Below are 13,883 nucleotides of genomic sequence, written 5' to 3'. Positions count from 1 at the left end.
TGCACTACTAGTAATTGTACCGAAGAACGAGGGCCTGAAAAAGAAATACTATATTGCACATGAATACTCCGTATTCAAGACGAATATCCAAGACGATAACCTGCAACTGAAAACCCCCGATCAGGACTATTGTAACTCCGTGAACAAAGAAGCATTCGGCGCGCCTGATGGGGTTATCCTCCGTTGTGCTGAATGATTAGGAGTGTCCCCTCGACATACACCCATCAGCTCTGGACCGCTTCGACAGCAGGTGCTGCTTCTGACAACGATGTACTTTTCAAATTTCAGTCCTCAACGTCATCGTCCTGCTCGACAATGCACCTTTTCGAAGTTTTCAGTCAGTCCTCCACATCGTCCTAATCGACAATACACCTTTCAGACTTTCAGTCAGTCCTCAACATCATCGTCCTGCAGATCCTGCGCCTGGAAACGGCCTTCGACGTAATCGATTCCCAATTCGCGTAGTTTATTCAGCATTCGGTTGCCGATACTCACTCTCTCAAAGCCAGGGGGGAGACGGCGTCGTGCTCTGCATGGCAATAAAAGCTTGTTAGCGAACGAACGTGTTCAAATTTTTGACGTTAGGTAGCGTGGTCGTGGTCTCGCACCGCCCTAGGCATATACATCCAGTCTCTCTTGGGGGTTCTAACACCTGTGCCCACCTACGCAACCCACGCAGCGAGACGTGCTTCGAAAAGTGTACGGCAACAAGGTGGGAAGTCGGCGAGGGTGGACCGTTCTCAGGGGGTTGCGGAAAGACTGCGAATGGGTGGGGGTTTTCAAGTGTTGATACGTACTTCAGAAAATCCAGCTTGATATTCCGCGCCTTATCTTTGAGCCCTACCTGATCGCGTGATTGGAGCAAGGGGCCATCGACATGTGCCATGTCCTCTTGCAGTATGGCCGACCACTTCGGACCCAGCAACTCGACGAGCTCCATGAGACGGTGGACTTCAGCTTCCGTATAAGGCTTGCGGACTTGTATGGCAGAGCCGCCGCGAAGGAGTTCCCGAGAGATTTGCGTGTTGCGTTTGGCTTCGGCGTTGACGGCCTTCAGATCCGGGATAAGGGGTGATGTACCGCGGCGAGGAGGGGAGTGGGTGGTGGTGGCTTCGCGAGGCCGTGAGCGGGCCGGTGCGGTGGAGGGAGGGGGCCGGGTGTGGTCGGCCACAGGGCGAAGAGGGGCTCGGTCTTTGTCTTTCGGGCGCGAATGTTGGGTGCTTGTGCGGGCGGGGGCGGGTTGAGAGGCTGATGGGAGTTTGGAGCTGATGCGCGGACGCTGTTCTGGCGAGCGAGTGCGTTGGCGACGGGATTGAGAAGCGCGGTCACGGTGACCCTGAGCCGCCGTGTCGTCCTCAATGGCCGATGCCTCAGGAGTACTGTGCCAGGGAAGGTGGCGTCTGCTGGATTCGGCGGCGATGCGAGGCTTCTTGGGCGATCTGGCATCGGTTTCGAATTCGTCGTCTTCTTCCGACTCTTCCGATTCAGCAGGTCTTTGACGTTTGCGGGCCTCAGCTGGACGAGGAGTAGCTTCGTCGTCGGCAGGTTCGCTCCATGGGACCTTTTCTGCATTGGGTTGGCGGTCTAGAAGCGAACGTTTCTTTGCGGGTGCTGCATCCGTTCGGTCGTGGATTATATTCTCCTTTTCGCTCTGTTGTTGTTGTCGTTCAAGCGTTGCCATTATAATTCGGCTTTGTTGGGTTTGCAGGATCTCTTCTTCAATGGACTCGGAAGGAGGTTCAGATTCTCGCGGCTCTTCGCCTGCATCTTCAAGGGCTGGCTGTTCAACATCTTCGTCACCTGCGAATTGTGCTCCTTCTTCCTCGGCGTCAACTAGTGGTTGCTCAACTTCATTGTCATCGTCTGCTGCTGGCTCACTCTCCGCTGCTGGCGTCGGTGATTGTGGAATCACTCGTTGGGGTGTTAGCTGAACTTCACTGCTCGCCTCCCGTGAGCTGATATCTATCGGATCAGCGCCGATAGCAGACCGGCTAGCGGCAAGTCTCGCCCTAAGGTCTCTGAGTCTGCTTGATTCGGCTCGAAGTGCCTTTGTCGTTGGTGGGCCTTGTAATCTAGTCATTGTGAGCGGAGGCGTCTTTTCTGTTGTCGCTACAACAGTGTCACGACGATGGGGCTCGTCTTCCCGTTCTTGATGGGTTTTTGTTGGCTTTGGGGTCTCGTCCAACTCGGCTCCGGAAATGATGGCCTCACTTATCATGTCGACACCACCTTTCGCTCTGATCAGAGCGTCTATGTGTGCTTTGCGAGCTAATGACCACTTCAAAACCTTGACGGCAAAGTCCGACCACGAGAATTGCTGCTTGAGGCCTTCCAGATCAAGAGGCTTTTGCGGATCTGTCCTGAAGTGCTTCCTTATCACCTGCACACGATGGATGATCTTCTGCTGTGTAGTCTCATGCTGATATCCTCGAATCTGATCATCGTCATCCCAGAAAACCTGACTAGCTAGTACATCCGGGTCGAATGATGCGTCTGACTGCTTTTCGGCGGCTTGTTGAATGTAAAATTGAGTAAGAACATCAATGCTCAAATCAACAGCATCTGCGACCAGGTCAGGGTGGAGAGGGTAATGATGAGTACCGGCAACGGGCATGGGAAAATTGATGGTCATGTATTCGGGGTATATGGTTCGATCCTCGGGCGAGGAACTGAAGACGTGTCCGATTCCCAAGGCTAGATTCGCGATATAAATCACGAGTAGCGGACGCAACGCGCTCTCGGGCAGGCTCTCGTATTCGAGTCGATTGGCAATCTTCAGTGCGATGAGATCTGGGACAATGTAGTCGTGGGTGCCGAATGCCTTGCGGGTGTCCAGGAGACGCTTAATTCGAGTTTGAAATCTCCGTCGTTGCGAAGACTCTGGCTGCCATAATTTATCGCATTGACTGCGCAGAGTGTCATCATCCAGGCCCTCGAAGAGTAACAGCAGTTTTGCCGAATCGTAAAAAAGGTCCACAAGGCTGTCGACGATGGCATCTCGATCTAGAACATCTAGCTCGGCTTCGAGGTACGAGGCCCCTCCTGAAGATGAGGGGAGGTCGATGGACTCAAGGTCCTCAGCTATTTCCTGATGAAGTTCCACTTCCTCGCCCACAGGCTCCAGCACCAGGTCGATATTTTGTAGCTGCTGTTGTGCCGCTGTGACCTCGCGGCTTCGTGGTCGTGTCGGGCGTGGGGTTTGAGACGCCTCGGCAGTGACGGTAGATGGTCGCGGTTTTGGGGGCGAGAGAGGAGTGCTTTTCCTGCTCACTGAACGTGCGCTTCGAAGTCTCGCCATGGTAGATGGGTGTTCGTGAGTCTGTGATAGAATAGTCCGGCTCTAGGGTTAGTAACCCTGATGATTATGGACCTGTGCTGTCATTTTGCGGAGTGCATGCCGAAGTCGCGGTCGAAATAGGCTGCAGCTGTAAGGCAGGGAGGCTTGGCGCGTCGCGTATCAAAACAAACACCCTCTCGGTGCCTCTCCTACTCTCACCCAACTCTCACCATAACCTCTTCCATCTCTATCTATGTACGGGGAAGGTTGATTATTACAGTCATTACCTGCTACTGAATCTCTGGGCCGCAGTGAGCGTATAGCTCCAGAGCAGTGTGTCACTTCCTTTTCGACATTGAGGATTCCCTTCGTCACAACTATCTAGGACCTACAACCGGGATTAACTACGAAGGTTCTCAGCGTTCGCGAAGTTAACTTATGAGATGCGATGACGGCGTGCCTTGAGCTCATCATCAACCACTCATGTTTCGTTGAATTGGTTGTTGATTGCTCAAGACACTCCCGCCCACGTTCGTAAATTGAGTTATGTCCAACAAACAAAAAGTGGCATTCCCACAAGCACCGAATGCTGCGGCTGGTCGGAAGGAGGCATGACGCTCTCTAGTGCAGAGATACTGTCCAGTGACGTCTCCATCGTGCCTGAATGTCCACTATGGTTCGACCATTCAGACGACGCTGTTTGCTTCCTGGCCGACTTCGTACCTCGATTTGAGACATGGTCCCCCACAGACGAAGAAGTGTACCCATCGGGATTAAAGAATGTCAATCCTCAGTACACCGAGGCGTAGCGTTTGACTTCCAACCCCCTTGACCCAGTTAAGTCACTTTGACACTGATATGTCTGTGCAATTCACGAAACCTATCAAGTTGGAAGGCTCTGATCTCTCTTGCGACCGGACCGGCACATTCCTCGATACGTATAAAGCTTGTACAGGTGTATTGGCGGGTGCAGTGGTATCGCAACTGATGCTGAGCAACTTTGTCAGCCTCGCTGTCCGGTCGTAGAGCGACAACTTGGCATGGTGGAATTGAGGAACGTAGATTGTGGTCCAGAGCATCGGCTCTATTGATTGGGAATGTCTTCGTTCTAGCAGCCGGGTTTCTGGAAGGAGTACTATGACTGCTTCGTCATTTCTTCTTGGCCATAGTCGCCACCCGAGCTGCCATTTTCAGGATAGCTGTCGTGCCCTCACGCTCTTTGTCCATCGCTTTCAGCCTCATCGTCTCAACAAGATCAGCGTGCTCTGCCTCAGCATCCGTAATTGATCGGGGCTGCTTTCTCCGCCGCTTGACATTTCCGTTTCCATAGATAACTGCCCAGTCCTCTACATCCCGATCGACGGTAATGCCAGCGCAGACTTTTGCATGGGAGCCAATTGTTACACCCGCAAGCACGGTGACGTGAGGTTCAATGAGCACAGCATCTTTGATCGTGGCCCCTGCATGAATCTGCGATGCTGCATGGATGAAACAACTTGATCCTATCGTTGTTTTCACTGGGTCTGCATCCTCATCGTCGCCTTCATCGCCATGGGCTAATAGTGGGCTGGGTTGGGCACTACCACTGGATGGTTTAGAGGCAGCATCGGCCACGCTTGAGCTCTGCACAGGTCCGCCAACGACACATTTCTCTGAGATGATGCATTTTTCACCAATCAACAGTGGGCCGTTGACAGCTATGAGGTGAGAGCGCGGATGGATGAGAACATGCTCGCCGAGGGTGATGGCATGAGTACCGCGAACGTAGGCGCCTGGGTCAAGGTGTGTGGTCTGTCCAAGGGTGACTGGTGGCCTAGTCGATGAGGTAGATTGGGATGGTGGATGAGCAGGTTGAGTGCTCATTGTGCGTCTATACAGGATCTGGAATGAAGGTGGTGTTGTCAAAAGTGATAGTATGTGGACTTGTTTCAGCCTTGTCGGCGGACCGAATTGGACGCGTTGACAAGGCTGGGTGTTTGACGCGTCTCATTGGCTCATGAGAACCTCTATTTGACACCCAAAGTCCTTTCTAGAGACAACGTTGGTTGTGCCTGCTTCTAGACCTCGCCAAAACAACGAGTACATGAGGAAGAACGACACGAAAGACTGCCTGCTCTAAGCAAAAAAGAAAGCAAGGAATGTCCTACTATGATGTTGACGCTATCTTGACGGACACGCAAAAACTACCATGTACTTTCCAACTTGATGTGCCAGGACTTGGATACTTGGATGGTAATGCTGGTGGAACGGCAAGTCAGGCTGCTGAGAAGGGCAAAACGCAGGCTTACGGCGAGACAGGTCAAGGCCGGCACGACAATAGAACTGCCCATGTGGTTGGGTGTCATGCTCGCAGTGTCAACCGGGTAAGATTTTGTCGACTGGAGTTGCCGACCTTTGTCGACATGCGAACTTTGCGATTACTGAAGGAGAGACTGATTGAGTCCCTAGCAATACACCTGGCTCGCCGCAACTAGTCACGCTGAATTTCCCCCCTCCACTTCAGCAGCGAGTGATCAATGCGTTGAAAGCAAACCCAAGGACAGTGGATTTACGAGCCCAGGCACCGCACTACTACGCTCTAGGTGCACGAATTATGGAACTGTTCGAAGACCAGGCTGTACTGGATACTCTGCTAGATGTGAGCATTGAATGATATGAACAGCACCTTGTGCGTTGACGGCCGTAACGCAAATACTGACAATCTGCAATACCAGACCTTCAAATCACGAGCATCAGAGATTGCAGACCAAGCGCACAATCCCCGAGGAGCATTGGGTGACGGTGCTGATTTCCTCAGAGGCCTGGAAGAGAGCGAGCGCCAACTCTTCAAAGCTGCGCATGAAGGGCCGAAATCAGTGAAAGCGTGGACGCAAGATCTGAGGAGGAGTACTTGAGACGAGGAAAGGGAAAGAAATGGGCATGAGTCATGATTTGATGAAGCAGTCGAATAGATGACCTGTATACAATGGCGAAATTCGCTTCTGTGGAGAATACGCCCGCCGCAACACCTGAACGTGAAGTCGTAAGAGAGATCGACAGCTTTCCGTCCTCAAGTTGAAGCTGATGTGAGTCCAAGCTGACGGAGACTGGTGGTTGCTTGGAAGATCGGACTGCCATATCTTAACCAACACCGCCGGCCGCCTCCTTGATTTTCGTCTGTTCCGGCGGTTCATCGATGAACTGCGGTGGCGCTACTTCGTCCTGCAAGAAACCCGGCGTGCTCTCTCCCACCCCCATCTCTTGCTCAAACATCATGTCTTCACCCAGGGCTTCTAGTTCGGCGTCCAACTCTGCCTCGTCCACATCTTCTGGAACATCGTACGCACGACTTATGCTCTCGTTGATCTCGTTGCCGATTTCCATTAGATCCGCCATCTCGTCCTGCATCTGCTCGATCTTGTCGATGTTTATTTTGCCATACTGCTGCTTCAATGCTTTGTTCGTCGTCTTCATCGCATCCACCGTGGTCATGACATTTTTCAGGTTATCTTGCATCATCCCGGCTTGTTCCATGTTCCATGACTGCTGCTGTAATTGATCTCGTTGTGACTCGTACATCTTGCGCCGTTGAAGGACTTTGAGGGCTTTTTGCTTAATGGCTTGCTTGCCGGGACCATCGCGCATTTTGCTCAGTTTCTGCTGGTACGTGGAAAGTTCAGCATTGGTCTTTGCTAGTTTCACATCGATCGAGTCGATCCTCGTGTCTACCTGCTCAAGAGGTTAGACTGCGGGTGTGAAGCATCGGTGGGACGTACATTTGAAATGGCACTGTTGAGCGTCGGCTTCGGGGCTGTATTCTTGGAGCCGAACAAGCGATTCATAGTGACTGGCAATGGCCTGACAATGCGTACTGTGGTATAGGAGGCTCTGTGGGTTATCTTAACATTCAGTTGTTCCTTTGTCGCAAAGTGCAGATGAAAAGCAGCCTGCGTCATTCAGGTGCCGGAGATTACCCGATGCTTGCTTGTCCATGTCACGCGTGGTCACGATATCCAAATGCTCTGTATGGAGTATCTTGCTGCCATACAATGTATGAATGAGGTTGTCTACCAGGTGCAACGGACCGACCATAGGACAAGCACATGCCGCACTCACGAAGTGAAAGTCGGGCATAGACTCGCTCGTGGCTGAAAATGCAGGGATCTTCCGGATGAGTCTCTCCGGCACTGTTCTCTCTACTACAGTCATATTGAGGGAAAGCTATGTAAGAGGCGGCAGCATAACCTCTGGATAAGCCCGTCAAAGAAAAGCCACAATCCGACGGATCGTAGTCTCTGAGAAGACTGCGGCACTGCGAGAAACGATCAACTACTTGTCGGCGATGGAGCAACTGAACGAAGGTGCGGCTTTGTCAGAAAGCCATGTGGCATCGGCAAGTTGATGGAGGGCGGACGAAGGATGAAGGAAGAATGGTTGATAGATTTGGCCGCCACGTTGCCTGCATCCTCCATCATGGGCCCCGAAAAGGGGCAACCGAAGGCGAAGGCGCTTGTTTGTGGAGGCGCCGGCATAGACACAAAGTTCATTCACGGCCCTGCGGAATGGTGCATCAGTTCTCTGTCTATGGGCTTCCCTGTGCCTGATATCCGTAACACAATCGGACTATTCTTAGACTTGGTGCTGGAAAGTACTACATACAAGTTGTACGCACATTGATAAGAGCATTCACCGTGATCAGGCAACTTTTGTTCGGTGAGAACCGGCATTGAATTGAATCACAGGACAGCGCATTTCACTTCGGCATCCGCACTGGCACTGGCACTGGCACTGGCACTGGCACTGGCACTACCAAACCTCGCCTTGCCTCGCCAAGTTCGTGCATCTCGTCCGCCGCCGCATCCAGCAACCAACAAAGTACCTCGCCTTACAACTCAATTAACACGCGATCATATCCCTTGTACAACAAACCTGCGCCTGGCTCAGAGTCACCCTTTCAGCCTTACTCTTGGACTTCTCTTCCAGTCATTCCTTTGTAACAACAGGTGAGTCCAGAAGCTGCCGCGCATCAAGCAAGATTCGACCCTGTCTTGCCAACAACAATACCTACAGATTCCAGGAGGCTGACTTATAATCATCTCTTAGCGCTGGAACGCCATTCTATGTCTCGCTCAGTCATCGATTCACGAGTTACGACTGTCCACGGCCTGTTATACTTCAACCACTCGCCCCCGCGTCTGTACCATTACTAAGACCATCCTCCGTCACCTTCCTGCGGTCGCCGCGACGACGAATTCGTGAAAATGTTTTGGCGTTTTGGAGGCTACTCCAACATATCAACAATTGACACTCTTCTCGACAAACCTAATGTCAAGCTTGAAGATCTGCTCGAAGAGTCGGACCTCATTCAAGAACTCAAATCCCACCACACAAAATTGATTGAATTCCTTCGTGAGGAAAAGAATCTCCGCGCTTTACTGCAATATGTGGTAGCTCCAGGTCCACCGATAGAAGAGTTTGCAGAGGATGAAAAAGGCAAAGGCCCTGTGCAAGACAATGACCAAGAGAAACCGTCCGACGAAGAACAAGAGAAGACCGAAAAAAAGAGACTGAAATACGCATTTGTCGCTTGCGAGATCTTATCCTGCGAGACATGGTCCATCACAGAATCGTTAATGGCCAACATACCCTACCTCACCGAGTTCTGGGATTTTCTTCGCCGACCAGCACCATTGGATCCTCTCCAGGCAGGCTATTTCACCAAAGTCAATGAGACTCTCTTGGAAAAGAAGACGGAAGATATGCTGGAATTCTTCAAGTCTTTGCCAGGCATCGTACCGGCTATCCTGCAACATGTTGACTGTCCTATGGTGATGGATCTTTTACTGAAGATCATTAGTCTTGAAAAGTCAGATGGTGGTGCGGGCATCGTGGACTGGCTGCATGATCAAGATCTCATCCAGATGCTGCTGTCGAACTTATCTCCGGACTGCAATTCCTCGACCCAGACTTCTGCGGGTGATTTCCTGAAAGCTATCATCACAATTTCTGCAAATGCAGCTCAGGACCAACAGTCTTGCATTGGCCCTAACAGCCTCACCCGGCAGCTGGTGTCAGAGAAGTGCATCCAACAGCTCGTTTCGTATATGCTCAAAGGCGGCAATCCTCTTACAGTCGGAGTCGGCATTGTGATTGAAGTCATTCGGAAGAACAACTCTGATTATGATCCTGACCAAGGGCATAATGCGGATAGTCCTCCAACGAATCACGACCCCATCTATCTTGGTACCCTGTTGAGGTTGTTTGCTCAGCATGTTCCCGACTTCATGGATCTCATTCTCAGCTCGAAACACACAGTCACTAAAGGGGAGAAGACCAGCGTCGAGGAGAGAGGTGTACTTAAATCCGCGTGGGGTACGCATATTGAACCTCTTGGGTTTGACCGGTTCAAAACTTGCGAATTGATGGCAGAACTACTGCACTGTAGCAATATGGGCTTGTTGAACGAGCCGGGTAGTGAAGAAATTATCAAGAAGCGGGACGCCGAGAGAGAACGACTGAGAGAGCAAGGTGCTTTCCTGTCTAACAAGCAGTCGGAAGACTCCGCCGTCGATATCTCGGTCAGTTCCTCGAGGTTCGAAAATGCATTCACTCCTTCGGCGTCGACGTCTACCGAAGAACTCCGAATCGCGAACCTTGGTGACGAAGATGGATTTGAGAAGGTTGCTGTTTCGGACGCAACAGAAGCACCCAGAAGCTCCGAGCAGGCTGCTGACGCCAAAACAACCCAGGACCCAACTTCACCCGCAGAAAATCTGGACGACACCGTACGACGACTGAGCCTGGAGAGCGCCGAGGATACTATCATGACAACACCACCTAATGAATCGGAGACAAGTACGCCTGAACAACAAACTGCTCATCCTGAAGACAAGCCCGCTCCGTTGTTCTCATCCGATCCCAACAAAACACCAACAGCTAATAGCCCTGAGCCAACCACAAGTCCTAAGGTTGCAAAAGAAGTCGGCCAAAGCAGTCATGTGGAGGGAGATTCTTTCCAGACTGCTCAAGATGAGACGATGCACAACCCGCCGTCTGAAGGTGCCGCCGACCCACCAGTTGTAGGAGATCACTTGAAGCTCATGTTCGTTGAGAACAAGGTGGTGCCAACGATATTGGTAAGTCGATTTGCCTCGATAACATCATTGCTAATCTTGGAGTAGAGCTTCTTCTTCCGCTTCCCGTGGAACAACTTCCTTCACAACGTGGTCTACGACGTCGTTCAGCAAGTGTTTAACGGCCCTATGGACAGAGGTCATAACCGATTCCTCGCTTTCGATCTCTTCGAGACTGGCCGTATCACCGACGCCATTGTCGAAGGCCAGAGACGCAGTGACGAAGAGCAACAGTCCAAGAACATGCGTCTCGGCTACATGGGTCATCTAACGTTGGTGGCGGAAGAAGTCGTCAAATTTGGCGAGCGACATCCCCGCGAAGTCTTGTCCCCGACCGTCCAGGACTACATCTACTCCCAAACCTGGGAAGAATACGTTACTAAGACACTTGCAGAGACCAGAGAACGAGACAATGCCATTCTAGGCGGCTTCAGACCTGATAACGGACTTGGTCCTAGACAGGCTGTATTAAGCGCTGTCCATGCTGGTCAAAACTTTGGTGCTTCAAGTGCATTGGCTGCTGCGGGAATAGGTGGACAGCCGCTGGACAGTATTGATCTGTCTAATAATGGGAGTGCCACTAGTGCAGGCTACAACTCGAATGGTTCACTCTCCAGTGGTTTTGGGAGCTCGTCGGATGATGAGGACGAGGACATGGATGATGCAGATGAGGAAGAGCATCGTCAGCTTGCAGCTTCTGATACCGGTCTGGCGGAAAATGTAAGTGCGACGAATAAACGCAGACTGTTTATCTTTTAGGCTAATAATGCAGTCTGACCAGCCTGTACCATTACTACCACCTCCACCGGCACCACTTAATATCGAGCCATCACGTGCTCGTCGACGTTTGGCCGACCGCTTAGCGAGGCACAAGCAGGAAGCCGAACAAGAAGTGGCAGCGTCGGAATTTGGGTCCGAAGCAGATGATCCATTCGCTGCCCTGGGGAACGAAGACCGTGACCCTTTCTCACTGGATGAAGAGGAGCAGGACATAACCACGTTTGGAAAGCGCAAAGCAGAGCGCTCCAGTCATGACTTCTCGGTTAGTCGCGGATTGACCAGTCTCTTTGCGCCACATAAGGAGACATCACATGATGATTTCAACGGGTCATTGGATGATTCGTCGTCTGATACCGGGTCAGATGGCGATCCTGAAAACCCTCCCCTGGAGGCGCGGACGAGTTTCGAGCGACGGCCATTGGAGGTTTTCGAAGATGAAGAGATGGGAGAGATGGTGGCGCCCACCGAAGAGGGTAATAGTTCTGATGAAGAGGTGTTGAGTCCTATGGAGAAGAAGAAGCTGGGTGGCGCTTTTGGGATGAGTGATCCTGACGAGCAGGCCTCGGAGTTTGCGGGTCAAGATGATCATGATGACGACGACGATGGAGACCAGCTCGTCGAGATTGCGATGCCAACGAGTTCGAAGAGAAAGTCGAGGGGTTGAGAGGACCTCTTTTCGGTTTCGATGAATGCGTCTCACCATACGTCGCCACCTAAGCGACGAGTTACCGGTAACGAAGAGAAAGCAGATGATGGCGAGCCGAGAGAATGATTCACCAATGTACAATACTGAACTCTGATACCCAAGAACAACAACAGCATCGCCGTCCCGCAGAACGACGGCCACCAGACGGTATGGTAGGAACATGCCACATCACAAGGGACTGTGATGATGCACCCGGTCCAGACTAGGGTAGGCAGAAACATATTTTGGAAAGGACAGGAAGTAATGTTTCGGGGGTTTCTTGGAGTGCGGAACCCAAAGCCGTGGTCGATCAGAAAGGCCAGCATGGTGATGGGTCTCTGCATACCTGAATACCTTGTGGCCGATGTGAGCAGAAAGGGGTCATGTACGATATGGGCTCTGTAGTACAGAATTGAGCCGATCCAAATGACTGTCATTGTCGTAACCGTGATGTCTCTGTAGATGTTTCTTTGTATATTGCAACATCACAAGTAATCATGTATGCCGCTTCGGCTGTGACACCTTGACCGTCATTAGCCGTCGACTTATCTATGTCTTCAACGTACTCGGACAGCGTCTTGACTCCTCCTTATTCCCTATGTCTAGATGCAACATGCTAAATCAAACAGGCCAATACCGCCCGGACCGGAACGCCTTGCTGCCAATAGAATTCCTGAGATGCCTGTATGCTTGTCTCTCTATCCCCGACTTTCCCGGAGTCCATACAGGACGGGCGATTGTCGAATGACCGAGAGTTGCTGAGGTTTTAAGGTCGATAATATCATCCCTCTAACTCGACGACATCCTCCACCTCCCTTCGTAGATCCTTCTTCGTGATCCCCCTACGCTTCCTCCACTCCCACACCCCGGCATCGACCTCGTCCCTGGTGACGCCGTCTCTCACAAGCCAGAAGGTCACGCCCAATTCTGTTTCGACATTGCGGTTGCGGCCCTCGTCGTCGAAGAATAGCATGTCCTCGAACGCGACTGTCCCGCCACCGCCGTGTTTGGTCGTCGCAGCTTGTATCCGACGGAAATGCGTCGTTTTGCTGCCTGGGTAAATCTGGCTGTGGGTGAAAAAGTCGATGGCGCGGAGCGGTTTAGATTGAGATTGAGATTGAGATTTTGAGTTGCTATTGCTGTTGCTGTTGCTGTTGCTGTTGCTGTTGCTGTTGCTGTTGCTGTTGCTGTTGCTGTTGCTGTTGCTGTTGCTGTTGCTGTTGCTGCTGCTGCTGCTGCTGCTGCTGCTGCTGCTGGCGTTACTGGTGGCGGCAGGGGATGTGGATGTGGACGAGGGGACGTGAAGGCCTCGAAGCATGTCGGCGGCTAGATCGGGCGCGTGGGTGCGGCTGGCAAGAGACATCGTGATGCCTCTTTCTTTGGCGGAGGCGAGGATCGAGGGCACGTCGCTGTAGAAGGAGAAGGGCTCGCCCCAGCGGTCCAGCATGCGCGTGTTGTGTTGCGGATGTGGGTTGGCCGGTTTCAAGGGTCCCGACACGTGTGTGTCGACCCAGAAGGGCCAGAGGGTGTAGTCGAGATCGAAGACTATAAGGGCCGGGAGGGGTAGGGCGTCGTTGAATGTGGAGGGTGTAGGAGAGGAGGGCGCAGGAGGGATCCTCTGGGGTTGTTGTGGTTTGGAGCGTGGCATTGCGGGATGGTGAGAGCGCAGCGAGGAGGAGGAAGAGAAGGAGGGTTGCGAGAAGGTCGGAGAGAGAGGACGCTGAGGGAGGCAGGTTGGGAGGGGGAGGAGGAGGAGGAGGAGGAGTACAGTGGCTGAGATGTTGGAATACTGTGACACAGTGAATGAGGAATTGAAAATGTTCGGGGCTACGGTCAACGGAGGGGGGCGAAATGACGACAAGGCTGAGGCCGAGATCGACAAGATAAGCCTTGTCACGTGGAGATAAACACGTGGAGAAGAACATCCCTGTGATCACTTGAGCTGCCGTGAGCTGCCTTGCTGCGCGGCTGTAAGTCGGTCGAACAGCTGTCCGATCCGACCTTGCTTGCGCCGATCAGGCGCAGGTGA

The 13,883-nt window shown here is 52.2% G+C and overlaps 6 protein-coding genes across 8 annotated transcripts; 2 read left to right on the top strand and 4 right to left on the bottom strand.

Moving 5' to 3' along the window:
* Nucleotides 1-77: 77 nt before the first annotated feature.
* On the bottom strand, nucleotides 78-3,376 carry PV05_11878 (uncharacterized protein). The gene is made up of 2 exons (XM_013455406.1): nucleotides 798-3,376; nucleotides 78-529 (listed from the first exon to the last, which is right to left on the bottom strand). Exons 1-2 carry the CDS (start codon nucleotides 3,296-3,298, stop codon nucleotides 388-390), a joined length of 2,643 nt encoding a protein of 880 aa, XP_013310860.1. The 5' UTR covers nucleotides 3,299-3,376; the 3' UTR covers nucleotides 78-387.
* Nucleotides 3,377-3,767: 391 nt separating this feature from the next.
* PV05_11877 (uncharacterized protein) lies at nucleotides 3,768-5,140 on the bottom strand (the record flags this gene model as incomplete). The annotated part of the gene is made up of 1 exon (XM_013455405.1): nucleotides 3,768-5,140. One exon carries the CDS (start codon nucleotides 5,138-5,140, stop codon nucleotides 4,427-4,429), a length of 714 nt encoding a protein of 237 aa, XP_013310859.1. The 3' UTR covers nucleotides 3,768-4,426.
* A 186-nt stretch (nucleotides 5,141-5,326) lies between these two features.
* On the top strand, nucleotides 5,327-6,266 carry PV05_11876 (uncharacterized protein). The gene is made up of 4 exons (XM_013455404.1): nucleotides 5,327-5,526; nucleotides 5,576-5,640; nucleotides 5,726-5,915; nucleotides 5,992-6,266. Exons 1-4 carry the CDS (start codon nucleotides 5,416-5,418, stop codon nucleotides 6,169-6,171), a joined length of 546 nt encoding a protein of 181 aa, XP_013310858.1. The 5' UTR covers nucleotides 5,327-5,415; the 3' UTR covers nucleotides 6,172-6,266.
* On the bottom strand, nucleotides 5,998-7,316 carry PV05_11875. Of its 2 annotated transcripts, none has more exons than XM_013455403.1 (2): nucleotides 7,033-7,316; nucleotides 5,998-6,985 (listed from the first exon to the last, which is right to left on the bottom strand). In XM_013455403.1, the coding sequence occupies exons 1-2, from the start codon at nucleotides 7,210-7,212 to the stop codon at nucleotides 6,398-6,400; spliced, it is 768 nt and encodes a 255-aa protein (XP_013310857.1). In that variant the 5' UTR covers nucleotides 7,213-7,316; the 3' UTR covers nucleotides 5,998-6,397. The 2 variants fall into 2 exon arrangements, with proteins under 2 accessions (XP_013310857.1, XP_013310856.1); XM_013455402.1 differs by having other exon boundaries at nucleotides 5,998-6,913.
* A 724-nt stretch (nucleotides 7,317-8,040) lies between these two features.
* Nucleotides 8,041-12,299, top strand: PV05_11874. Of its 2 annotated transcripts, XM_013455401.1 has the most exons (4): nucleotides 8,041-8,259; nucleotides 8,360-10,392; nucleotides 10,438-11,109; nucleotides 11,162-12,299. In XM_013455401.1, exons 2-4 carry the CDS (start codon nucleotides 8,518-8,520, stop codon nucleotides 11,831-11,833), a joined length of 3,219 nt encoding a protein of 1,072 aa, XP_013310855.1. In that variant the 5' UTR covers nucleotides 8,041-8,259; nucleotides 8,360-8,517; the 3' UTR covers nucleotides 11,834-12,299. The 2 variants fall into 2 exon arrangements, with proteins under 2 accessions (XP_013310855.1, XP_013310854.1); XM_013455400.1 differs by having other exon boundaries at nucleotides 10,438-12,299.
* Nucleotides 12,261-13,652, bottom strand: PV05_11873 (magnesium-dependent phosphatase-1). Its single transcript, XM_013455399.1, has one exon. The coding sequence runs from the start codon at nucleotides 13,500-13,502 to the stop codon at nucleotides 12,636-12,638; it is 867 nt and encodes a 288-aa protein (XP_013310853.1). The 5' UTR covers nucleotides 13,503-13,652; the 3' UTR covers nucleotides 12,261-12,635.
* Between the last annotated feature and the right edge of the window lie 231 nt (nucleotides 13,653-13,883).

The sequence above is a fragment of the Exophiala xenobiotica genome (genome assembly GCF_000835505.1).
Source record: "Exophiala xenobiotica strain CBS 118157 unplaced genomic scaffold supercont1.7, whole genome shotgun sequence".
Taxonomy (NCBI): Eukaryota; Fungi; Ascomycota; class Eurotiomycetes; order Chaetothyriales; family Herpotrichiellaceae; genus Exophiala; species Exophiala xenobiotica.
The sequence above is the reverse complement of the archived record's forward strand: the minus strand, read 5'-3'. Positions and strand labels throughout refer to the sequence as shown.

What these genes read in the sequence shown, in the direction of transcription:
- PV05_11878 (XM_013455406.1), bottom strand. Translation starts at nt 3,298, where the DNA reads ATGGCGAGACTTCGAAGCGCACGTTCAGTGAGCAGGAAAAGCACTCCT. An exon ending in ATCAAGCTGGATTTTCTGAA is followed by an intron (nt 530 to 797) that starts GTACGTATCAAC and finishes ATTGCCATGCAG; the next exon opens with AGCACGACGCCGTCTCCCCC.
- PV05_11876 (XM_013455404.1), top strand. Translation starts at nt 5,416, where the DNA reads ATGTCCTACTATGATGTTGACGCTATCTTGACGGACACGCAAAAACTA. An exon ending in ATGGTAATGCTGGTGGAACG is followed by an intron (nt 5,527 to 5,575) that starts GCAAGTCAGGCT and finishes ACGGCGAGACAG; the next exon opens with GTCAAGGCCGGCACGACAAT. An exon ending in ATGCTCGCAGTGTCAACCGG is followed by an intron (nt 5,641 to 5,725) that starts GTAAGATTTTGT and finishes TTGAGTCCCTAG; the next exon opens with CAATACACCTGGCTCGCCGC.
- PV05_11875 (XM_013455403.1), bottom strand. Translation starts at nt 7,212, where the DNA reads ATGACGCAGGCTGCTTTTCATCTGCACTTTGCGACAAAGGAACAACTG. An exon ending in TCAACAGTGCCATTTCAAAT is followed by an intron (nt 6,986 to 7,032) that starts GTACGTCCCACC and finishes CCTCTTGAGCAG; the next exon opens with GTAGACACGAGGATCGACTC.
- PV05_11874 (XM_013455401.1), top strand. Translation starts at nt 8,518, where the DNA reads ATGTTTTGGCGTTTTGGAGGCTACTCCAACATATCAACAATTGACACT. An exon ending in AGGTGGTGCCAACGATATTG is followed by an intron (nt 10,393 to 10,437) that starts GTAAGTCGATTT and finishes ATCTTGGAGTAG; the next exon opens with AGCTTCTTCTTCCGCTTCCC. An exon ending in ATACCGGTCTGGCGGAAAAT is followed by an intron (nt 11,110 to 11,161) that starts GTAAGTGCGACG and finishes CTAATAATGCAG; the next exon opens with TCTGACCAGCCTGTACCATT.
- PV05_11873 (XM_013455399.1), bottom strand. Translation starts at nt 13,502, where the DNA reads ATGCCACGCTCCAAACCACAACAACCCCAGAGGATCCCTCCTGCGCCC.